At 45.8% G+C, this 26,681-nt stretch overlaps 1 protein-coding gene across 1 annotated transcript in view; it reads left to right on the plus strand.

Moving 5' to 3' along the window:
- The window catches only part of KNL1 (kinetochore scaffold 1), a 617,593-nt gene that overhangs the window by 524,535 nt on the left and 66,377 nt on the right, over positions 1–26,681 (plus strand). The window contains exon 24 of the mRNA XM_086937420.1: positions 19,275–19,393. Within this exon, the coding sequence (XP_086793546.1) occupies positions 19,275–19,393 (119 nt within the window). The remainder of the gene's footprint in view (positions 1–19,274; positions 19,394–26,681) is intronic.

The raw sequence follows: 26,681 nt of genomic DNA on the forward strand, positions 1-26,681 counted from the left end.
TAAATGCACTAAAGCAAGCAAAAAAAAACAAAGCAACTCCATTTTGTCGAAACATGTTTTAGATTATCAGAAAGGGTAAAATTGTCTTAAAGCTAATTGTAATGTATTCACGCTTTTTTTTATCAGAAAAAGAAGGGAGCCAAGCAGTCTGGGCGAGTATGATAAGTTTGAATAGTTTCTGGAAGTGTTGGGAAAGGAGACAGCGACGGGATAATAAAGTGCAAATTAGGCTCGTAGCTAACATTATCTTTACTGCAGTGGCATATGTGGAACACACTTCTGCACCTATGCATCTAGCGCCGGAAAAGCAGAGTACAGCCCGCAGCGCTAGGAAGGCCTGTGCGGTACGCATGCAAAGCAGCAGCCCCGGGAACTTCAAGGTCGACAAGCCGCCCTGCTGCTATCTGCGAGCCAGAGTCACCCTGTATCACATCTGCTGCCAGCACGATTAGGGGGAGTCGGGGCAGAAGACAACCGGACAAAGATTTTAACGTCCAGCGGTAAGGCCCTGCGGCTGTCCCTCTGCACATGCCCCCGCAGCAACCTACCCGTGACACCCCACACGCTGCCGAAAAATTGCTAACTGCAAACCCCGTCACTTATGCACCTTCTCTCGGTGCCCTGCGAGGAGCGTCCTGCCAGCAGTGTCCTGAAGGAGCTAAATAAGACACTGCGTGCCCCTCTCTCCCTTCAGCGGGGAAAAGCAAGCCCGACGCCTCCTGGAGCAGCCCCCAGGACAAAGGCCATGCCCCGACCACCTGTTTGCACCGCCAGCATTATTAGGCACAGCCCGCCGTACTGAAAAAGCGGCTGTGGCCTGTGGAACGCTTACCGGAGTGCATTGTCCCGAATGAGGTCTAGAAGGGAGCCTCACGGCACTGCGCACCTCCGTTTTCCCAAAGAAACTTCCAGGAACAGAGTGTGGCCTGCTGTTTTCGGCGAAGAGAATCACAATATTCTCAGAGAGTATCGGCAAGTCTCACGGAACTGCATCCTCGCCAGCAACTGAAGGAAAGTGCTGGGTACTAACTATGTGCCCGGTCGCGTCGCGTCGTGCAGATGGTCAAAACGAAACTGAAAACTACAGAGCATGGCAGAGTCGGATTCTGACGCGCGCGACCCAATCCCAAGGCGCGCATCAGATTCCGACATTCACAGCAAACAGCCAACAGCAAAAGCACGCTCACAAGGACAAATCTGACACTGAAAAAGCGCGCGTCCGACTCGTGTCCACATTCAAGTAAGCAGGAGGTATACTAAAGTATACAAGAGGTCTCGAATGCTCGACCTAAAAACCACTGCATACCACTCTGTGGTGACACCCTTACATACTCTGCAGTAATCACTGCAAAGTATGTAAAAGCACCAAGGGGTACTTAGCTGCGCTACTTCTTTTAGCACCAAATGCATCCTCGCATCCATTATTGGATGCAAGGGTGCATTTTGCGCTAAGATGAAAGAACCAAATGCCCATTCTGCCCTGTTGTGGAATTTTAATATATTTTCACAGAATTCATGCTTTCAAACCTAACTTTGGGATGTCTCCTACTCCGGAAAGGAACAAGCCAGCTTAGCTCTGTTGCTCCCACAAAACTGCTGCACACATGGACAGACATGATCTACCTTATCAAAGGCTGCAGACAAATCTAGTAACACACTGGAACTGCTTTACCCTGGTCCTTCAATAATTACCTCACATCCAACAGCGCGGTTTTAATCCCTTATCTCAGACTGTAGCCAAATTGGATGTCCTGCAGCAGGTTTATGGTATTCCGATGACACAAGCTGGGTAGTAACTACCATTTACAGGATCTTTGTGATCAGTCGGACTTGCTATATCAGACGTTTAAGGTGGGTTTCTTTTTGACAGGAGGGTAATTCACAAATTTTCATAATCTTCAAGAATCCCATCTCTGTAAAGGAGTGAATAGCAATTTTAGAGATAATTATCATTGCAGTGCGCAAATATATTTTTCCGCTCATTCTTTGACAAATGGTCTCTTAAACGATGGGTATGTTCTTATTTACTAAATATTCTCCAGTGTTGAATCTTTCATAGATTTGCTTGCTTGAATCTTTCCTGTTATGGTGGGAATCACACAGTAATAACAATTTCTGCCAATCAGAACACAGACCCTGAAACATTGTTCGCTGGCAGGGCCACCATACCTCAAATTTCCAACCACACGTAATGTCTGTGGGAGTTTCTCTGAGCTTTCTTCATTTTTCACTATTTCAGTCAACTTTTGACCCTGTTTTTCTCTCAGAAGGGATCTTTGACCCTTCAAGCAACTCTGAGGTACCACCTGCTGTGTTTTCCTTGCTACCATAATGTCAAAGGGATCTTAAAAGAGACTTTTCAAGCCTTGTAAGTCTTGTGGAAATCCAAGATTATTCTCGGAGGACCTACATAAAGAGTGCCTTTTATTGCTTACATCCTCCACATAAGCCAAAGGACTTTTAGCATTGCTGAACTTTTTCTGCCATACTCTAAAGGACCATTAAGCTAGTCTACTTCTATGGCTTCACAAGAAAAAGATTCATTTGGACCCTACTCTTGAAGATAAGGGTGAGAGCCACTCTTCACCAGGAATTAAGCGTAAAATGTTGGCACAAACTCTTATGAAAAAGATTCAAAGAAAATAAGGTCTTGCATCAAATACTCTGTGACAGAAAATTCTGTGAGTAAGGGATTTTCTGGTTCACCTTCCTCTCATAAAAGCTCTTTCACATCTATGTCAGTGCCTGAAACTCCTTTTAACACCTTGGCTGCTAGGCGTTTTCCCCCTCCTGTGCTGGGAATTACCATTTTGCTGTTTCCATGACGAGCTCAGCTCGTCATCAGCACATGACACCCGTGGGTGATGACGAGCTGAGCTCGTCATCCGCATCGAAAGGGTTAAGGAGTCGCCCTCATGAAAAATTAATTAGTCGATGGATCCTCTGTCGACCGTCATGTTGTCGACGGGGAAATAGTCGATGATGATTTCAACTACGGCGTCGACAACATCTTCCTCTTCGCCAATACAGCAGACGAATATTTAGTTGCTGAAGCCATTGTCAGGATCTTTTACAGCCAACATCACACTCGCAGGTAGTTCCGAAGAAGCCAACTTTCTTCGTCTCAGCGAGCCTAACAAAGGCACAGCAGAAGACCATACTAAATACTACAGAGAGGATTCCAGTGATTTTACTCCCGGATCCGACATCTGCGAGTAAGGTGTCACCTCTGCCTCCTGTCCTTCTAGAGATTGCAGAACCTGGTGATGAGGAACCATTTGGGCCGTCTTATAGACCTACACATCTTAACGTAAAATAACAAGATACTGATGACAACAAACTGGAAAAGACAGTTCAAACTATATTGAGGGGGCTTTCTCTTTTCAAGACAACAATACGCCTCACATCATTATGATTCTTTCCAAGAATATTACCCATATGATGAGCCTCATGAGGAACAACATAGCTCTCATGAGATACAATTTCTGTGTCCATTTCCCCAAGTAACGGACCTGAAGCACATGTAAAATTACTACAAAAGGTTCCCTGAGTCAAGTGCTCTCCAATAACATGCTCTGGGGCGCTCTGATATTCTCGGGTCTGCATTGCTTCCTAAAAGTTAATGGGACTTACAGACACAGAAGAAAAGCAGAGTGTTGCCCCGATTACTATTCAAGAAGACTACAATGAAAGTGATGTAGATTAACATTCAAAAGAATGAGAAATTCCTACGGATCCACAGAGTACCGGTAAGGAGATTAATATGTCTGCATCACCCACACCACCACCTGCTTACTCTCCTCCTTAGGACATGGTAGTCTTTCATGAGCTCTTGGAATGGGCTTCTGAACATTTTGACCTGCCTTTGCCTATGAAGCAAACTGAGTGGGTTTTTTAGGAAAATCGGTTAGCTCAATCGCCATTGTAGATTACATTTGGGAGGAAGGATTAACCAGGAAGACTCCAGTCTGTGTCGCAGCAGCTAGATAGATCTATAAAGTGTCTGAAAATCAGCCTACATGTTTGATAGATAATCCACGTCCTCATTCTGTGGTCATTCAAGCTGGTCATTCAAGCTGCCCAAAGGTGGTCTAGGAATCATTCCACCTCGTGCCCGTCTCATCTGGACAAGAAGGGCTAACGTCTGGATGACAGTAAGAGGTATTCAGCAATGGCGGTGACATCTAGCATAGCATCTAATGCACTATTTTTGGAAGATAGGACAAGTAGATGTGGTCAGTCATGTTAGCCCTCCTAATTTCTACTAGAGGATAAAAGAAAGGAAGCTAAGGAAATCCTTCAGGAAGGTGAGAGAGCTTAATCTGAAATAAACACAGCTATGCAACTTTCCTTGACTGCATTGACAGATGGCAGGTGAGCCAGTCTTGCACCGGCAACGTTGACTAAAAGACAACGCCTTTCACACAGAAGTGCAGGTCAAAATATTAGATATCTTTTGATGGTGAAAACCTTTTTGACACAGGTTGATGGTACCCTCTAATCTATTTAAAACAGACACTGATAAGACAGGTTATTTGGGAACATTGCAACAAATTCATTTTCAGCTATTTTGGGGAGGCAGGGAGAAGAGGCCAGTTTATGCTCCGAGTCTCTTACCAAGCCTATAGATATAAATCCAATTCTCAGGATTATCATACATAATACTCCTCACAACAACAGTACAGTACAGAACAGCTACGGCACCACTAGACGTCCATGGGCTTGCAGGCACTAGTCACCTCAGCCTCTCGAAGGCAGCATCTGGTCAACGATCTTTACAGCTCTTACAAACACTGGAAAAACATATTTTCAGACAAATGGGTGTTGGGTGTAGTTCGGCACAGTCACAGCCTAGAATATGTTCAAAAGCCTCCCACACAGCCTGCTTGCAAGAGGTCTCATCAACATCTAGCTCTGTCAAAAAAGGAAATCTGGTTACTTGACACCAAAGGTGCAAAGAGGACGTTTACCTATTCATCAATAGAGGTTTTTACTCCAACTTCTTCCTCATCAAGAAAAAATCCAAGAAAATTAGACATTTTATTGATCTGAGGCTGTTTAGCAAATGCATAAAGAAATAGCCTTTCATAACACTTTCTCTTAAGTAGATTTTACAACTTCTAATTTCGGGAGATTACATGGTGTCACTAAATTTCCTGGATGCGTACTTCCACATTCACATACTTGTAAAGAACCAGAAGTACCTAAGGTTCGAGGTGGCAGGGTGCCATTACCAATTCAAAGTGCTTCCCTTTGGGCTTCGTTCAGCTCCCAGAGTTTTCGCAGAATGCTTGGCCCCAGTAGCAGCATTCTTGAGAAGGAATTGTTACCAGGTATTTCCCATACCTGGACGACTGGCTTATCAAATGACCCACATCGCAGTCAACATAAAGATCTACTTTGGCCTGTCTTTAGTGATTCAAAACTTTAGGTCTAGAATTAAACTAGAAAAAAGTTACCTGTGACCCCATCCATATAGTCAGTTTTCCTGGGAGCAATTCTGGATTCAAAGGTTTACAAAGTTATCCAGCGATGAAAATAATTCAACGCATAATTGCAGTAATATCTTCCTATCAAAAAGAAAGTTCACTTCTGTTCTGTTGTTAAAATCAATGTTGGGAATGATGTCTTCTTGCATTCCTTTAATTCCAATTGCCAACTTTGAATGAGACCGTCCAGACCCAGAGAACATTCGTGGACACAATCAGCATTGCTCCAACAATGAGACTAGCGATGACCTGGTGGACTAGAAAATATCTCTATGGGCTTATTGTTCATCCCAGTGCACCCCCACTTCATAAAGAAAACAGATGCTTCCCTGGAGGGTTGGGAAACTCATCTTCAAGACTTTGAGTGGTGAATGGTCTTGTTTAGCGGTAACCTCCCAGAGTTGAAGGCAGTTTTCTTAGGTCTACAATCCTTTCTTCCTAGAATTCGCCACTGTCTTAGTACGAACGGACCATGTTCTGTCTAATTAAATAGGAAGGAATTAAGTTGTAACTTTTGTCTACACAAGCCAAACAAATATGAGCATGGTTGATTTCCTTACAAGTGGAGCACATCCCTGGATTGGAGAACAAATGGGCTTATTATCTGAGCAGAACTGCGAGACAGTGCCACAAATGGGAGCTAAACCATCAACAGTTGCTCCAACTTTTCAAACTATGGGGAACCCCAAATTTGGACTTCTTTACAACTCTTCAGAATTAAAAATGCTAGATGTGTCCCAAAGATTTCCTCTGAGGAAACCTGCTTGCAAACAAACTCATCTCTTTTTCAATGGATAGGAATGTTCTCTTAAGCCTCCCCCCCCCCTCCACTCCCCCTTTCCTCTAATTCCCAGGTTTAAATTAAAATGAAACCAGAACAATCCCGCCTCATTTTGAAAGCTCCATCGTGGCCAAGGCAATATTGGTTCACAGAGCTTCTCCTATCAGAATGTCCATGTATTCAGCTCAAACCAACAGTAAACTTAATTTCCATGAACTAACTTCAGATAGTATATCCACAGATACACTCGCTCAACTTATTAACTTGGACCCTCATGCCAATGAATTCGGATAATTGAATATAATAGAGAAATGTAAGCAATTCTAGAGAAATCTATAGCGAATGCAATGAGTAAATCCTATAAACCAAAATGGAAAAGATGTTGCTATTCGTGTGCAAATAACAATCTACTCCCTTTTGCAAACCTCTTCCGCAACGGATTCTACCTTACCCACTCCATTTGGCAAGGTCAGGTCTAGTGCATTATTCAGTAGTAGCTCATGTGGCAGTTGTATCAAAATTTTGTAAACAAAGGGGTAAAGTCCCTGGTCTAATAGACTAATCAAGGGATTCATGAAAGGTCTCTTCAGAGCCTTTCATCCATTAGTCCTCTAGTGACCTGGCAATTGAATACGGTTCTATCACAGCTGATAAATGGAAGAAATTAAATACATATTGTGGAAAATAGCCCTTCTCTTGGCCCTCATCTCAGCTAGAGGAACCAGTGAAATGCAAGCTTTTTAGGTTAATGAACCTTATTTGCAATTCAAAGATGACCGAATGATATTAAGAACGAATCCTAAATGAATTCCAAAAGCCCCAATTGCGTTTCACTAGAACAAGCCAATTGTTTTGATGACATTCGTCAGAAACCCTTCAACCACAGCCGAAAGATCTCTGCTTTCTTTGGACTTCTGACAATGTTTAACATTTTATATAGAGAGATCAAAGACTTTGGGAAAATCCGACCAAGCATTTGCTCCGCCTAGAAAAGGTTGTACTTTATCACGGAGCAGTATAGCTCGATGGGTATCTGCAAGCAGTGCCTTTTGGTATGACAAAGCAGGAAGGCCACCAAGCAAGAAGGTTAATGGTATGCTGGAGTTTCTTTGCCAGGCATTTGCAGATCAGCAACATGGTTTAATAGCCATACCTTCACCAAGCTTTGTTTGGATCCATCTTGGAAAGGAGATGCCGCGATTGGGCAAGCAGTCTTGCGTTGTCTTTTTCAGTAAGGTGAAGGATTGCTATTCATTACATATCAAGTCATGCTTTATAATTCGTTTTATAATTGCAGAAGGGAATGTTAGTTTTATGTTGATAATTGGCATTTAGTGCATGATCAATTTTCTACACGAGTGGTTTGCCATTCCCACCACCTCTTTTGCTTTATACTTCTTAATCTGATTTAAGCATGTGAATCTAGGAATGATTCAGTACTGGAGAAGAAACAATTTACTTACCTAGTATACAGTATTGTTCTCCAGTATTGACATCTTTCATAGTTTCACATGCAACCGTCCCTCCTCCCCACTGGGGCTCACCACTCCGAATACTTATCACATTCTTTTTGTGTACACATGCTTGAAACCTGAGGTATGGTGGCCCTGCAGCGTAAGAGTGCTTCAGGGCATGTGTTCTGGTTGAGATTTGTTTCTTATAAAACAATGTGAATTGGTTACCAATGTCACTTAGCCCCTCTATAGTTCTAATGATTGTTTGCACTGCTTGTCATTATTTTTTTATGTTTTTGTTTTCACTGATACAAATCGAGACAGCAGCAGCAAGATCAGCAGTAATTCAAGCCTACCAACCATCACTTAATCACCTCCTGCTTTGCCCTTTTCACTACAATAAGCACATATATGCAAGTCATGTCCACATTCTTGGAGTCCTCAGGAATTCCTGTCGTCCCAACTGCTCCAACCACTTTATTCCTCCTGTGCAACTGCCCCCTGAGTTTCCACTCAGACCCACTTCCCCTCCAGGTGCATGTTTTGTGTGTTCACCACCAAAGCCTGCCCCCTCGTGTACGAACCCTGAGTGTCGCCCTCAAAACTTCTGGAAAATTACCCCACAGCTTTCTGGTGCTCTTAATCATACCCAGAAGACACTGTTCAGGAGCCTTCTCTTTCACAATGCCAGTCACCCTTGCCCAGTACACATGCACTCTGGAACACCGCAATCCATTTGTAAAAAATGTGCACGCCGCCCGCATCTTAGGTGTTCTGTCGACCTACCCATATTCATTGTACTCAACTTAATTGGTTTCAGGTAGGTGCGGCGCAAATAATTGAAGTGAAACAATTTAAACCTGGCATTGCATGCCACCCACCTAGTAAGTGCACACATTTCTGCCCCTTTTGCTGTGATCGGTTTTGTCAATTCATCTACCCAGTCCTTTGTAGCTGAAAAGCTCCCCTTCGCCATGTCCCTCCTGAGCGCTCTATAAAACACAGACCCCAACCCCCCATGCATTACCCAGTAGCAGCAACATTTGCAGCGTTTCTGACTGTTGGGAGGGCTACTGGAAATGATGTCCAGATCTCCTGGGCTGTGCTGGCAATTTGAGCATATTGTAGAAATTGTCCTGCCTCCATCGAGCACCCGGCGCATGCATCCTCAAACTTGACAAACGACTGCTCCAGATCAATTCTCCCCCCACCCTCCCCCATGTCTTACAGCCTATGTCCCGCCAGCGAGCTATAGACATGGTCTAGTGAATACATTTAAAGGACAACAACCACCATATACTCAATTCACTTGCAAACAGCAGTCTATTCAGGACCCTCCTCATCTCTCTTTCCCAAATAACTGCCACTTGCTGCACCAAATATGTGATGTGCCCTGATGCTCTCTCCCTCCTCATCAACAATTCCAACTAGTGCATGAACCAACAAGTTTCCCTCCGGAGTTTACTCTCACAGTTATCATCCTCCATCACCCACCACGCTGTGGGCTGTAGCTCAGATGAGTAATAATACAACTTGATGTCAGACAGGCCAAAGACCTGGTCTAATTTATGTGTTGCCAGAGCCACCCTGCTCCTCTTCCTACCCGCACGAGGACCCGGATGCTGAGATCAGACCCGGGACCAGGGTTCAATTCCCGACGCAGCAGGGTCTTGAGCCCAAAATGTCCACGGACTCTGTAATTCTCGCTTTGGTGCCTACTCGAATCACAGGTTCATACTCTGCAACTCTGGGCAATAGCTTCCTTAATCTCCACTACGGCCCCCCGCGGCGGGATGCCTGGCTTTCACCTTGGGGATACCCAGTAGGGGCTATCTCACAGGGAAAAACCAGGACGGGTTCCCAATGCAAAGCGCTTTGAGACCTGGCGGGGATATTGCGCTATATAAAAACCCATCCATCCATCCATCCAATGTGCTGCAGGCAATCAAATGGAGTAAGTTCTGCATAATATACAGGCACCTGGGGATAAAAACCATCTTCACAACCACGATCAGACCTTCCACAGATAGCAGTAATGTGTTCCAGAAAGTGACCAATCTCGTCGGACCCTCCATCATCTTGTCCGTGTTGTCGCCGCTGACCCTCCCCACTATGCGTCACCATAATCCCCAGATACCAGAAGGCCTCTGTCTCCCATTTTAACACCAGTTCGGGCAATTCAGGGCCTGGCCTGTCGCACAGAGTCCCCAGCGGAAAAATTATTGTTTTACATCTGTTGACCTTGAAACCAGCCACAGCTCCGAATTCATCTAACAGTGGCACCAACTCCCTTGGTCTCCTCAAATAAAACTGTACATCATCCCCATAGAGTGATATTAAATACATGCCGTCACCATTCTGTACACCACAATCTTGCAGGTCACTGCGGAGCTTCACCGCCAACGTTTCCATGGCCAATGCAAATAGTAGTGGGGCGAGGGGAAACCCCTGATATGTACCCCACTTTACCAACCAATACTCTGACACCACCCTACCGCTGCGGATCTGGGCCCAAGGTGCACTATGCAGCACAAAGTCCTCGTGGCTATACTCAACAGTATGCAGCACATGGGCCAGCCTGCACAAGTTGATGGCTGTACTCCGGCCTGGAATGAATCCACACTGATCCTTGTGCACCAGTGTCCCCACCACTTCACGCAGCCTTTCCACAAGCATATTGCATTGCACCTTTGTGTTTGCGTTTAACATAATAAGGGTCCTATAAGCTACTGGACCGATGAAATCATCATGTGGCTTTGGTATTCTGCAATCCACTCCCTCTCTGAGTGTAGGAGGTAGCTCCGCCTCTCCACCTTGCCTCCCTATAGACCTTCAACAAGAATTCCGTCAGTTGCGCTGCAAAGACCCGGTAGAACTCCACTGTGAAGCTCTCTCTACCCGGCAACTCCCCCTCTACCATCTTCCCCAGTGCCCCTCTCAACTCTTCTAAAGTGAGCTCCACATCTGACCCCTCATGATGGGTTGGCGAAGCCACGTTAAGGTCCACCTGTGCCAATAGGCAATCACTGCATCCACCCTCAGGTGCTGTTACTCTCTATATAGCCCCTCCCTATGTGTCTGAAGAGCCCCATTAATCTCTTCCTGCATTGATGCCAGTGTTCCATCCGGCCTTCTCAGAGCCATAATGGGGAGTTGAATGAAGCTGGACTTTGTAGATGTCCCCTCACTTCTTTCCCCTTTTGAACTGCTAAATGCTGGTGTTTCGACTATGAGAGTACACTGAAGCCTGCTAAGTTGCAGTGCCAGTGTTCTTGCCTCTGAAAACGAAAAGTCTAATTGTAACCCAGTTGGCCAGGACTTTAGCACCGGTGTAAGTCCCTAGTAAATGTTACGCCTGCTACTGGGGACAAGGGTACTAAATGGGTCCCAAAGGGCTGCAGCATGTATTATGCCATCCTAAGGGACCCATACAAAACGTACATGCAAAACTGCCATTGCAGGGTAAGTATAGGGGTGCAAACCCTTCTGAAAATACTACATGACACACAGCCTGTGCGCAATGCTAAAGCAAACTGCAGGTATTATATGCAAGTCACCCCTACAGCAGGCCTTAAGACCCCAAAGGCAGGGTGCATTATAGCACTTGTGAGAACATATCTGCATGAGCAGATATGCCCCTGTGATGTCTAGTTCTATTGCTAGATATTGCAGGTGGACAGGGAAGCCATCTTAAGCATATATACTGGGCACTGGTTATTACAAGTACCCCAGCTACATAATGGCTCCACTGAAAATAATGGTGTTTGGTATCAAACACCTTGTCTTAATAAATTCACAATGATGCCAGTGTTGGATTTATTATGACATGCACCCAGATGACACCTTAGAGGTGCCCACTGAAAACCTACCAGCCCCTTAGTGTCCTTTCTGACTAGTATTGTCCAGCCTGCCACCACTGACATGTGCCTGAGCCCCTGACGGTGAGAGCCAACGCTTCCCTAAGCCAGAAACAATGCCTGCTCTCCAAGGTCAGAAACCATGCCTGCTCCAGAGGAAGGTGTCCACATCTCCAGCAGGAAGGCTAGTGAATATGCATACCAAGGTCCGAGACTTCAAGGCTCCTGTCATCTTTGATATGCAATCCTGGCTTCCCTCAGGTCTGGCAGATGCCACCCCCTGCCCAGAGGCCCATATGGAACCAGGAGAGGTGGGAAATTACCTATGCTAGGAGGCGTGGGGCACTACCAGGCCTTTCACACCCCTAAGGTGGCCATCCTGATGTGCCCCATGAAAGAAGCGTTCCACCATTTTGATTTTGGTGGAAATAGGAATTCTGGGACCGGTTTATACCCACTTCCTACAGAGAGTTGTCCCATAGGGGGTGTAGTGACCCCAAGGGTAAGTAGCCCATTGGCTGCTACCCTTCACTCCCTTTAACGCCCTTAAATTGAGTATGTAAGCGGCCCCTGACACTTGGATTCTTCTGATTGAAGAAAAGAGCAAGAGCCTACCTGTTCCGACAATTGTGACACCCCGACTTGTCCTGCAAAAGCCCTGGATGGCCTCCAGTACTTTACCAAGCTGTCTGTATCTCCCTTGAAGCCTGTAGACACCGACCGCAACATCCAGTTCACCGATCTCCTTCTCACCGGGTCCACCAACACAGCAGCCTCCCAGGAAGAGGTCACCGTGCTCCAGGATGTCAGATCCATCTCCCTACCTAGTGAGAAGATGCCAGAACCAACCGGAGCCGCCCTGCACCAGTACACGGGGTAACCAACCCCTTGAAGCAACCAAAGCTTGTTTGAGCACAATCTGGATTCCAACGCTGCCAGGACGGAGCAGCTTATGAGGGATGTCTGCATCGCAGAGACCAGCACAGAGAGTACCCCAGCTCTCCTGTTTGACTCTCCCTTTGCAGGTCTGGCTGAAACTCATGAGTAACTTTGACGCACAAGCTCCAGCCGACCAAAATCCACTCTACCTAAGCCCCCCAGCCTGGGTCCATGACAATCAAGTGTTCACCCGCTCCCAGGAACCCCACGAACCAAGCCCCCCGTTGAGAACTCCCTGACTGTCCTCCTCTGCAGCCTATTTCTAGGGCGCCCATAGTCTTTGCATTAGGCGTAGCGCACAAAGCTACCAACCTGTCCAGCACCTCTGCATCCGTACACTCCAGGGCAGGTAAACTCGAACTGGTGGTAGTACTTTGAACCTTGGACCCCTAGCACTTCACTGTTTGCAAATAACTGAATGCAGTATATGCCTTTTTCTCCATAGGAAAGCATTAACAAGTAAAAACGCCAGTGAGGGAACATTTTACTTAACTGCTAGAATTACTAATACGGAAAGTGATTAAAATAAATCTAAAAATACTTATTTTTCCAAATTGGTCTCGAGTTTCTTCTTGACTGTGTCTCTTATTTATTGACTGTGTGTGTTCAACAGATGCATAAACACTGCCCTCTGATAAATCTAAACTGCTCGTCCACACTACCAAAACGGAGAAAATTGGGGATTATTTAATCCCTGTAATTCAATAAGGGGTGTCTGGACTTTCTACATAGTATACGTCGTTTTGGTATACTACATAAAAAGCCTGCTTCCTACAGGAGTCTATTCTCCTCTCTTTAATAGCTAGGCTAACATACCTGGCTTGTAGCCCTTTCTGTGCAACCTCTGGCAATATTCTTCACATATGAACCTCTCCAGTCGACCCCACGTCACCCCAAGTGCACGCATGGTATTCGTAAGCTTGGTGCCCAACTCTGGATCAGTTCCTTGTGTCTCTGTAGGTTTGATAACTTCCCTTCCAGTGTCCCCTATTACCTGGACAGCTGTAAATTTGGCTCATGTATTCCCCCTGCATCACAGCTTTCAGCGCTTCACACACATTGGTGTTCTGCAGGCCGTTGTACCCCAAATTCCATCACTTTCTCCCACAGCAACACCCTACATGTCTGATCCTGAAAGTGTTAGGCAAGAGTACTCTCTAGCCGTCAGGTACGTTTCAAACCAGCGGTCCACACAGCCTACATTCTGCATCACCTGTCTTAGCGACTTCACCATAGCCAGCCTTGTGAAGTATTTCCGGGGTCAACCGTACAGGCCTCTGTCCAGCACACAATTAAATCCCCAACCCACAGCACCATGGTGGGCAAACTATCAGTCACCAACTCCTGCATTTTGAAATTAAAGTCTCTCTTTGCTATTGGGGACATACATTCAATATGCAGAGCTCCTTGCCATCTAGCATTCCCTGCACCAGGATGTATCTACCACAGGGATCCGCCTCAGTGTACTGCTGCTTAAATGGCACTCCATAAGCCACCCACATAGACTCCGCACGGGCAAAGGCTGAGCATGTAGACTGATGTAACTGGTCCCTCCATTTCTTTCTTAGTTTACCATCCTCCTCATCTATTAAGTACATTTCTTGGAGGCTTGATAACAGGTAGGACAACACTGTCTCCTCACGTGTCCCCCCTACCCCTGATGTTCCAAGTCCTGAAGTGACTACCTCATTAGTTTGGCTCCATGTGTTACCAAGCTTTGTGCCCCGGGGCAGATCCCTACATGAACCCTCCTTCCCCTATCTACCTATAGCTGGCCAGGCCTGCCTCCAGCCCCATAGGGTTGCCATCAACTCAAGATCAGTGAAACATATTAGTATAGAACTGTCACATCCACGTTCCTGCCTATTCTCACCACTCCTTGGGTAAACACTAAATAAAACATTGAGCTTACCCATGATCAGTCAGGAGACCCATTCAGGCTCACCTCTCCCCAGAACCAATGTACAAATTAGGCCAAAACCAGGCCTTGCAAACATCTTTGTACTAACTACCTAAGAAAATACCACTGTTCATCCTCATTCACCCTTAGTCTTCATACTCAGCCCATCTAATGCACTGTCATCCTCTATGTTCGGCTCCCCCTAGACACTGCCCTGCTGTTCTCTGCACATCGTACCATCCGGTTGTATCAGTACCCTTGATGTTGGTCCACCAGTGTCTCCATTCCTGGAGCACTACCACCTCTGTCAAATCGCAGCCTGCTGCCACAATCTGCCCTGGGTTCCCCTGCTCAATCCCAGGAGCCCGATCCCATAGCTCCAACCAGGCCTACACCTCTGGTTTCTCAAAAAAAAAATAGCAATGCCATTAGCAATCTCTCTAAGCCTAGCAGAATAAGTCCGCATAGGAGAGGTTCATCGATTTAAGTTTTTGTTTAACTTCCATGAAGGATTTTCTCTGGGTTTGTACTTGACGTGTATAGTCAGGAAAGATGGCACTTTTGTGACCTCCTAACGGGCAGGCCTCAGGATTTTGTCACGATCCTGAAAGTTACAGAATCTGGCAATTTTTTTGCTCATGGGACGACCCTGACGCCTGGCTCGTCACCAGTGCCCTGTAGGCCCTCTCAATTGCAAACATGGGTGATAGGTCCATTAAGCTCAACTTTGTCTTTAGCCCGTCCTCAAGGATACTCAGTGGAGGCACCTTCCACATGTTCCGTAATACAAGAATTCTGAGGTTGTTCCTCTGGGGCAGGCCCTCTGCATCCTCCACTCTATTCTCCAACTAGGCAGTTATATCCACTATATGGGACACCTACACCTGAAGTGCTGTTACTGCTGTCTGCAGGTCTATAATAATGTTCAGCAGTGGTGATTCTGTCCGCCACCTTGCGGTTGTCTGCCCGTAGAAGGCCTGCATCTATGGACATTAAGTCTATTTTCACCTCGAAGTGTCTGCTCCTCCTCTCGGGCCGGTACCCTTGCCCCTAGTATACTGGCAGCTCTATGGCAGGGCCCTGCAGCATAGTACATTGCATGATTGTGTTCCTCTAGAGTCCCTTGGTAGCCTTATCGTTCCCCATTGCAAGAGGGCCAGAATGAAGGGGAGGGGGGTCGCCCACCATTTTACTCTCACCACAGCTCTTTCTCACCTATGCCAGGGGACACCCCTCCTGTCCTGAGCAGCTCTGCTCCCAGTCTCCACTTTCCAACAGCCGCTCAGGTGATACGGCAAAGCACTTAGCAAATTGGGGCAAACTCCGTCCTCCTGGCCCCAGCCTATGTGTGGCATTCAGTCTATCCTCGCTTCTCCTCTCCAGTCTACGCCGGCATCCACAGGTGGGAGGGAAGGTTATACAGACACATCAAGCACAGGCCCATAGCAGCACAGGGCCAAACTCCTACGCGGTCCACCCTCAGTCTGATATCAAGGCTCACTCTCCAGCGCTCAGGCTGTACCCCTCAGCACCGCCTTTGTAGTTATTTCACTGCCCCGTTCAGCCGAGTTCTCACAGCTCCACACCTGCTCGTTCCTTCCTTCCTCCCTCCTCACTGCATATGCCGCTCGCCAAGCCTCCGGCCCCTTGATGATAGTCTCATGCGGGCTTGGTGCTTACCTCAAGCACCTATGTCCTGGCTCTCAAGAACAGCATTACAGCACCCCGCCCTCCAAACCCCTGTCCCCCCTTCCACCCAAACCCGTCCCTTCAACCCCTGTCTCTTCCCCCCACCCCCCCCCACCCAAACCCCTTCCCCCCCTCGCGTCATCCCGAGGGACATGCCAGGATCAAGGGACAGAAAACGCCTTGAGAGAATAGCCCGCCCCCTCAGCCTTGGGTATGTCTATGGAATGGTCACCGGGCCTGGTTCTTCTTAACACCTCCCTGCCTTACTACCATTATGTATGTGAGACACGTGCGTGGCCATGTGAGTGTGACCGTGTGTTTCACTCCGTATATGTTTGTGTCAGGTGTTGCAATGGGTATGTGTGTGCCACTAAGGAGGCATGTGTGTATGAGTGTGTATGTGGCTGGGGTATGTGTGCGCCAATGTATCGGGATGTGTTTGTATGAGTGTAAATGTTGGTACGTGTGTTGGTGTATGTGTATATGTATTGATGCTGGTGTGCATGTGTGAATAAGGATGAGTGTGTGTTTCTGTGACTATGCGTGAGTGTATGGGTTTCTGTGTGTTAGTATGTATTAATATGTGTGGTCTGTGCTCGCTTTGGTGTGTGCGGATATGTGCTTCAGCAAGGATGTAGGTTTGCACGTTAGTGACTGAGTAGGTGTATGTATGATTTATATATGTGCGTATGTAAGTATGCGTGTTACTATACTGTAGATTTGCACATTGTAATGTGTTAGCATAAATGTAGGTATGCATATTAGTGTGTATGCATGCGGGTTACTCAGCATCTCTTCAAGCTTATTTTAAGGCGTGTAACATATTGTGCCACAGATAAAACTGGTGTGGCCATCTACACAGGAGATATGCACACATACACGCATACATTTTAAATCTCACATTTTATGTGTGTGCATATTTACAATTGGAATACATTTATAAACAATCATGCAACCTCAAATGTAAACAATTAAAACGAACTTCTCTGCTTTCAATTAAGTGTAGTAGGAGACATTAATGTGTGTGGCAAAGTAGTGTCTTCTTGTTTTTTTCTGTGGCCTCCTGGATAAAATTACCAACCATGGTGGGAGGGGGCACAGGGGAGGAAGGCAAGACAAATAGAGCTGGGCAACAGGTCCCATTGGGCCCCTCACTAGAGATGCCCGTGAGTAGATATGTTTGTGTGCGTTGTTGGCTGGCATGTATGTTAGTAAGCCTGTTAATGTGTATATATAAAGGCATGTGGGTATTGGATTTATGAGTTGGGGTGTCAATGGGTTTGAATGTCGGTATGCATATTATTATGCTTGTATTGGGTATGTGTGTAGAGAGAATATGCATTTAAGCATTTTGGTAAAAACGAATAAAGTAGTGTCTGCTCCCAAGTTAGGCCATTGGTCCCCATGTTATATTTCAAATGGTGTTCTTCCTTCTCCCCCACTTAATACCTGGGCTACTCTTTCCAATTCATAATTCCAGAGCTGACCCCACCACTTATCAATGTTCGGTAGAATAGTGCTGATACACTCCTGGGCAATACATACCCTAGCCGTACAGATTGCTGTAAAAGAAAACAGTGCCACAGGATTATGCACCTGTTCCAAGGACAATATTCTGAGCCTAGATAACCAAATTGTACTCCTGTCCAAACTGCTTTGGTTACCTCCGCCCGGAAACAAGTTAATTTATTATAGTTCAGAAATGTGCAAATGTAATCCACTTGCTCAATTTAGCATTGGGGGACATTTGGAATAAACCTGAATGTCTCACAATGTAATCTCATTGGCGTATAATACTATCTATGAATTACTTTAAACGGCTGTAATCGCAGATTAGCTGCTTCTAAAACAGCGTTACCAGCATCAATTGCAATCTGAATATTTTGTCTAAAAATTTCAATTACCAATTTCTCGTGGCTTGTGCGTGAGCTCTTGCGTAAGCTCCTCACCCTCCCCCTTGTGGCTTGTGCGTGAGCTCCTGACCCCCTCGTGGTTTGTGCGTGAGCTCCTGACCCCCTTCCCCCTCTCGTGGCTTGTGCGTGAGCTCCTGACCCCCTCCCCGTGCCTAACAAAATGAATGTAAACAAAACAGGTGATGGACCGAATGTTGATCAATGTCACACACTCACCCCAGTCAAAAGATCTGGGCCCAAATCCATCGTTTTTTTGCACTCCACACCACCCTGGGTTAGACAATGGCGATATGCAAATCAGCTCTGACCCTGTGCCCCATGGGAACAGTCCAGTCCGAACTACAAAAGCCATGTCCTTCCCAGAATGGAATCAAGCATCCGAGGACCGGACCGGTTTCGAGGTAACACCTCTCATCAGCCCGGCTAGCTTGACTCCAGTGGTGTGGAGTGCCTGGGACCCACGTCTGAGCATCCCCAGCGCACTTATGGCGGTAATTGCAAACAAAACAGGTGATGGACCGAATGTGGATCAATGTCACACACTCACCCCAGTCAAAAGATCTGGGCCCAAATCCATCGTTTTTTTGCACTCCACACCACCCTGGGTTAGACAATGGCGATACGCAAATCAGCTCTGACCCTGTGCCCCATGGGAACAGTCCAGTCCGAACTACAAAAGCCATGGCCTTCCCAGAATGGAATCAAGCATCCGAGGACCGGACCGGTTTCGAGGTAACACCTCTCATCAGCCCGGCTAGCTTGACTCCAGTGGTGTGGAGTGCCTGGGACCCACGTCTGAGCATCCCCAGCGCACTTATGGCGGTAATTGCAAACAAAACAGGTGATGGACCGAATGTGGATCCATGTCACACACTCACCCCAGTCAAAAGATCTGGGCCCAAATCCATCGTTTATTTGCACTCCACACCACCCTCTGTTAGACAATGGCGATATGCAAATCAGCTCTGACCCTGTGCCCCATGGGAACAGTCCAGTCCGAACTACAAAAGCCATGTCCTTCCCAGAATGGAATCAAGCACAAAATGAATGTGTCCTCTCTACTACTCTCTAATGCTCACCTATTGCCATTGTAAATGACAATACCATTTATTTATGTTTAAAAAAAAAAAAAGAAAATGTCATGAGCAATGCCAATAGCTCTACCTTTAATAATGCTGAGACCATTGCATTGTAAATGCTTGTTTTACCACTTGTTTGACAAATGTTTGTACTCTGTTCTTCTTTCCCATAGTTTCTCTTTGACATCTCACTGGTGGTGAATCGCTGCCGTCTCCTTGGAGAGGAGATAGAGTATTTGATGAAATGGGGTGGGAAGTTTAACCTCCTGAAAACTGAAGTGAACAACACAAAGTAAGTTAATTAATCTTTTAACCAGTAAATATTTCAGTTTTTTGTTGTCTCAAAACACCACAGTTAATCTTTACAGGTTTTAAATATAGAGGGTTCATAACAATATAAAGGAACATCATTTCCTAGTTACATTTCATGCTTCTGTTCAGACTCAAAGTTTCCCCAGAGAGACTTCCTTGCTCAGCTTGTTTATTTAAAGTTTTTACCTTTCTTCTGGCGGTATACTTAGAAGGAAACGTTTTTTTTTTGTTTTGTATTCGAAGGTGGGACTATGGGATTCTAAAGCGAGGCATGGATGAATATCAATAAGGATGCAGGATTGGAAAAATGTTCTTTTAAAATCTTTCTTTGGCTGATTTTAATCTAAACATTGATTTTTAAGGATGGCGGTAAAAGTTAATGTTACGATTTAATCGAAGAATACGGGAATTAATAACATCCACCAAGTTGTGTTGAGCATTTAGATAAGTTCATAAAATAATCCAAAGTTGTGGCATGCCTAGTTATTTATTTTTACTTGTGAAGGACTAAAGCAAGCTAGGCTTAAGTGAGCTATTCAATATGAAAACAGTGAACATCTATTCCAGCACACCAGGGAAGATGTATCCTAAGAGTCAACCAGGTAGCTGCTTTCTCCTTTGGGAGGCACAGCTTACAAGAATGAAAAGCCCCTGTGTATGTTTGAGAGCACACTGACTCAATGCTTTCAGCACTTTCAATTGTTAAAAGACTACTTTGAACGAGGGGATTGAAATTGCAGTACTCTAACTTTTGTCCTTATCAACCTCCACTATCTCAGTACAAGGTGAGTGTGTCTGCTAGCTATGGCAAACTTGTTTGCAAGTGGGTGCCGTAGAAAGGGGTGCTTTTTTCCAGCACTGGAACACATTCTGAGGTTTTTTTTTCTTTTTGAGATTGTGTGTTTGGGACACACCAAGGGGGATTCTGTATGATCATGGAATGGAAAGCCTCATTTTCTCGTTTTGCAGGAATTCCACATGGTCACACTCTTGCAGGCCTTGCATCTTGCATTATGGAGAATCACAGTAGAATTTTTCTCAATATAAAATGTTACAATTTTAAAGTTCCAGTGAGGCATTCCATGCTCTTGCATCACACAACTGTCCTACATATTTTACTCCCTGGAGATGCTTTGGTCCTAACCATGATATGGACTTGTGCTACTCTCTGGGAAGGCTTTGACCCAGAAAACAGCAGTGGTAGGATTACTCATACTTAAGCATGGATAGCCGGGTTTTTGTTTTGATAAAACATATAAGAAACTAAGTAAATATTTTCTAAAAACCTTTCTCATTCAGTTTACTCGCTTTTTCTGAATAGGCTGCCCAGTTGATAAAAAGTGTAGGCTGCTCTTGTGTTCATGGATCTAGGAATATTGTTGTGGTGCCTGCATGGCATAGCACTGATACATGTTCAGAGGAGTCCAGCAAGCCTAACACCAGTATTGGTCTTAAGTCCCTATGACCCATTACATGGGTGTTCTCCAAGTTGTTCTTTCGGGTTGCTCCCTGAACCAAACGCTGAAGGCAATCTGGATGTTAAAACCCACAAGACTCCAAATGGTGAGTGATGGAAAATGGCCCTCTCAGAAGGGTCACCCCAAACTTTTTGCCCTCCTCTTTTTCTGGCCTTTGTGATGGTTTTAGGACTATGAGAACTTTACCACTTCTAACCAGTGTTAAAGTGCATGAGCTCTCTTTTCTAAACATGGTACAAATGGTTTATACCTATTTAGCATGTTTTATTTACTTGTAAGTCCTTTCTAAAGTGGTATACTGCAGAGCCTATGTGTGCAGTTTACTGCCACTTCGACTTGGCATTTGAAACCCTTTTCCAAGCCTGAAACTCCCCTTTTATTACACACAAGTTACCCCTAACGTAGGCTCTAGGTAGCCCATAGGGCATGATCCTGTGTAAGTAAAAGGTAGGACATGGCCCTATAGTGTGCATGTCCTGGTAGTGAAGAACACCTACGTTCGTATTTTTCTACTGTGAGGCCTACTCCTTTCATAGGTCACCATTGGGAATTCCTTAATACACCTTTAAGCTGTCGTTCCTGATTAGAAAGGAGTAGCTGCATCATGTTTTATATCTTTGGAATGGTATTATTTTTTTTTGTTCATTTTTTTTCTTTTTCTTTACAGAGTTTTATATAGCGCGAACTTGCCCCGAAGGTGTCTGGTATCAGAGCGCTTTACATAGCACCAGTTGTGTTACATGAGGACACATTAATTTTTTTGTTAGGCACGGGGAGATAAAATGATTTGCCCAGAATCAAGGGATGTTCAACGTTGTTGCCGAGACTCGACCCCAGTTTCCCAGATTCGGGGTCGACCGCCATAGCCGTTAGGCCAACTCCACTCCCCATGGTAATGATAAATCCTCTTTACTGGCAAATTTGGATTTAACATTACTATTTTAGAAATGCTACGAAAGTGGGCATTTATCTGCTCTGTGTGCCTTTAGTCTGTCTCCAATACATGTCTAGGGTGGGTGACAGCTACACTTTGTGCATTCCCTCATCTACATTCTGATACCTCTTCCTGACCAGGAAAGGAGGGAGGGGCTTACACTCACATCTGAATAGGTAGTTGCCTGACCTCTCACAAAAGGCTGATTACCCCCCACAGATTGTCTGGAGCCAGGGCTGAGGAAGAAAGGATACTTGTGCACTTCAAAGACTCTTCTTTGAACTCCTCTTCACTTCAAAGGAACATTTGGGTATAAGCGGTGGATCTCTGACTCAACCAGATCAGACACTTCTGGACGTAAATCTGGACTCTGTCAGAAGAACTGCTGTGCTGCATTAAGACACTGCTGACCTGGAAGATCTGCTTTTTGTGCTGCCCTGCTTATCAACGACTCTGCTAAGGAGAGCTGAACTCAACCTGGCACTGAAGTGATCTCTAAGGGCTTGTTTGCTTACCTCCTATTGCTTGAGACTCAGGGCTATCAAAGTCTCTACCTCTGTTCCTGGTTCACTGGAAGTGGACCCAGATACTTTCATCACGGAAATCAACTCATCTCGAGTCTGCATTTAGCAGAACTGCCCATCGACCTGGTTGTGGGAGTACTGTATTGTAATTGTATTTATGTAGTGCTTACTACCCCTGACGAGGCGTCAAAGCGCCTTTTTTGGCAAGTAGCACACTACTTTGGAACCCATAAAGGATTAGTGGTGAATTAGTATAGTGAAATATGAAAGGAATTTGAGTGCTGGATATAATCGGTGCTTCGCTCTCGGAACCAACGCATCGCCTTAAGAGCCCGACGCATTGAAACCGTTGTGGCACTATGGTGAGACACATCCTTCAACTGCATAGATAAATCCAGCGTATAGCACTTAGAAACCAATGCTTCTTCACTCGGTGCTTCACCTACGGACCAGATGCATCGCCGCCACTGTGGAATCGACATCACTGCATTGCTCGACTGCGCCTTACGTTTCGTTGCTGCAACCAGGGTAACGTGCTTTGTTCACTGGGGCTTGCCTGGGTCGTGTAGCTGGCCTGCATTCCATCGGAGTCAGCCGGAACTATTGAATTTGGCCCATCCCAGCACGACCAGATAATCCCCATTGGGGCCTATTTCTTTTAAGTGATAGAACTCTTTATATTTTATAAAAATTCATAACTCGACTTCCATACATTAAATTTTTCTCAATTTGGTCTTTATTTATAAAATTGTCTATTTTTCTAAACCTCTGTGGAGTCTGTATGGTGTTTTTATGGTGTGTATGTGTGTTGCGCAAGTTCTTCACACATTGCCTTTTGCTAGTTTAGACTAACTGCTCTGTGCCAAGCTACCAGAGGGTGAGCACAGGTAAATGTTTAGTATGTATCTTACCAAAAATAGAGTGGTGGTCCCTGTAGGAAGCTGGCTCTGTATATACTATATTAAAGTGAGGTATAGTGTGCAGAGTCCAGTGGATAGCTCTATTGGTGTAAGTGTGGTTGAGCCGTTAGGCTTAATCAGTGGGCTGTGTTAAGCTTTTGTTGTACAAAGTCGGGCTAAAAATGATTACACACACTCAGACAGAATCCAAAACCAATTGTTTGGTATAAAAAGCTAATAATTAGTTATTTTATTTTAGAACCAAGAGGAACACATTTGCAGGTAATTAACTTAGCTTCAAGAGTAGTAATACTTTTCAAAATTCAGTTGGAATTGTCTTTCAAAGACAATTGAAATACTTTACAGTATGAGAAATAAATGTGTGTGATCAATCAAAAACAGTAGCAAACTTTGTAGTTGTGAAAGGTAGACCGATAAATGCATTAAGAGAAATGCAATGCATTCCTAAAGAACGAAAACGGTTATATGCATCAACAGGTAAGTACATGACTTACTCTACCAGTTTTGGGGGGTTTAGGCTAACACTGGACAAAGGTCAGTTTGAGGTAGGTACAGCACCACCAGTGGCACTGGAACATCCAGGTGCAGAGGTCGCTGGGCCCAAAGTTAGTCATTGGAGACTAGGGGAACCAAACAAGGTGCAGATTGCAGGTAGGTCCCCACAGTTCCAGCGCACAGGCCCCGGGGGTTGAAGCAAGCACGGGAGGCCACAGGGCAGCACCAACCTTACACCAATGGCGTGGTTGGGTGCAGGGTGCAAATCAGTGTTTGGTGTCCAATGTTTTCCAATAGGGAATCTCTGCCGCAAAGAGGCTGCAGACTTGGACCAGGAGGCTGGCTGAAGGTGACAACTGGCAAGGCAGGTAAGTTGAGATGTCGAAGGAGGGCTGGGCACCGTCGGCTAGGCTCCCCAAAGTCATGGGCTAAGGATGCAGGGGTGCACTTTGGTGTCAGATTTTCTTTACCGGAACTGGCTGCGGTCGGGGGAGCCTTCGTGTAGATACTGCAGGTGACTTTGTGGGTTCCTGGAGAGGTCAGCCACCTATAAAGGTGAAGTCCGAATCACTGGGGAGACTTCACTGGAAAGACGAGCCACTCAGACCCTGGATGTGGGCATCGGGTACAGAGTGGGCAGGGGTCGTGGATCTCTCTGGATCTGGAGTCCTAGAAATTTGAGTTTTCTGGACAGGGCCACTCTCCTCTGGAGATCTTATCTTTATTGAAGAATGGCAGTCTTCCTGGGGTTCTTGGAAGTCACTGCCCACAGGACAGGCATAGTCTACTTCACAGGCTTGCAGCTGGAGACAGGGCAGTAGGGCTGGGGCAAGTCAGTCATCGTCTTCAAGCTTTACTTGATTCAACGGCCAGGGCGTCTGACTCCGGAACACGGGGCTCACATTTCGATCCCCGGCACTGGCGGCAGCTTAGGCCAGCACCTTGTGACTCTGGGCAATAGTTTGCTTAATCTTCCTGACAACCCAAGTGCCGGGAAACCTCGCCTGAGGTAGCTACGCACTTTACAAATGCTGGTATTAGTATTATTATTATTTACTGCACAGGGTCGTCTTCGTCCTTCTTCTTTGTAAGTTGCAGGAATCTGAGAATCGAGGAGTGCCCCTAAATACAGAATTTAGGGGTGTTACAGGTATTGGCCGCTGGTTGCCAATGGGCAACTTTCCTTTTAGGGTCATTACACCCTTCGTATGTCCACTTCCTTTGGGAGAGGGCACCCCCTAACCGGATTGGCTAAAATCATTCCATTCAGGATGGAGGATTTCCTAAGTAGAGGTTTACCTTGGTCCTGGGCACCTTAGGGGTGATCCTGACAAAGAGAGGACACCTCTCCCCTGACTACAAATGTTCCCGCCGACCTAGCTGCCAAAAGTGGGGCATGGTCGGGGAGGTGGGAGTCTCCACTAGCTGGAGAGGCCCTGGCTAGCATCTCACCACCCTGAATGCTATTCCTGCTTGGAGGTATGTGTGAAGCACCTCCACCCCAAGCAGCCTTGGTCCCTGACACACAAGTGCTCCCACCTCAGGGGGTCAGAAACATGTCTCTGTGTCGCAGGCTGGTGCAGACCAGTCAACTGGATATGAGGGAGTTAGTCATTTTTCAGGAGGCATCTCTAAGATGTGCAATAAATCCAACACTGACATCAGTGTGGGTGTATTGTGCTAAGATGATTGATACCGATCTTCTCAGCATTTAGTAAAGCCATCATGGAGCTGTGGAGTTCGTAATGACAAACTCCAGCCCTTGTATTCAATTTGGCTTCACTGTACTTACAATTAATAAGAATGGACTTAGACACTGTAGGGGCATATTGCTCATGCACCTGTGTCCTGCCCTGTGGTATAGTGCACCCTGCATTAGGCTTGTGAGGCCTGCTAGAGGGTGACTTACCTATGCGACAGGCAGTGGTTGTGGGCATGGCACACAGGGATGTGTGCCATGTCAAATCTTGGGTTTTGTCTGCACCAAAACACAAAGACTGTAATGGCAGTGTGTATGTGTTTGGTGATGGGTCTCTGGGATGGCACAATGCATGTTGCATCCCTTAGAGACTCTCTCTGGTCACAAGGCCCTCTGTACCACTAGCACCCTTTACAAGGGACTTGCATACGGGCCAGATGTGTGCCAATTGTGGAAACAAAGGTACAGTTTTGGGAAAGAACACAGGCACTGGAAACCCGATTGACAGGGACCCAGTGCTCACTCAGTCAAAGTGCAGCAGAGATCAGGCAAAAAGTGGGGGGGGTAACCATGCAAAAAGGGGCACTTTCTTACAGTCCCTACTTGCACTTGGGTGCATACCTCTGCCAACTAGAGACACAAGCATAAATGTCCGATACACAGGTATTGTTGTGGTCTTCAGAAGTTTTCTAGATGTGGTAATTTGCAAATAAATAAGGCAGCCTTAGTACTACCAGCCTCAGCATGGTCTGTACTCTGTGGTCCTGCCCCACTGAAAGAATGAGACAAGAGATTGATTTTCTCCATGTTAGGTTTTGGACCTATACTTTTCTATCGGGGGAATCTCTATTGAAATCTTAAGCACTGACTAGTCTCAGAGCAGTTTAAAAAATATGTATAGATAATGTAAACACTTTTGGTCTTCATGTACTCCCTCAGAGGGAGTTCATGAAAGGTACTGTGGCTACTTGTGTCCACGAAGAGCTAATTTGCCACTTCAGCACTCTTATCTCGGAGACCACTGGACTTAGAAACCTATAACCTTGAATTTGTGTAAACTTTACATCTGTTGCCTACATCGGTAAAGAAAATGAAGGCATGGGATCCGGTAACCTTAGACTATTTAAAAGTGTTTTCTCCTACCAGAGAGATCACTCCAGTAACGGAGTTCTCATACTCTGCCTCTTGAGCTTGTCGTACCTATCGTTCAACAAGTTC

The sequence above is a fragment of the Lissotriton vulgaris genome, chromosome 9 (genome assembly GCF_964263255.1).
Source record: "Lissotriton vulgaris chromosome 9, aLisVul1.2, whole genome shotgun sequence".
NCBI lineage: Eukaryota > Metazoa > Chordata > Amphibia > Caudata > Salamandridae > Lissotriton > Lissotriton vulgaris.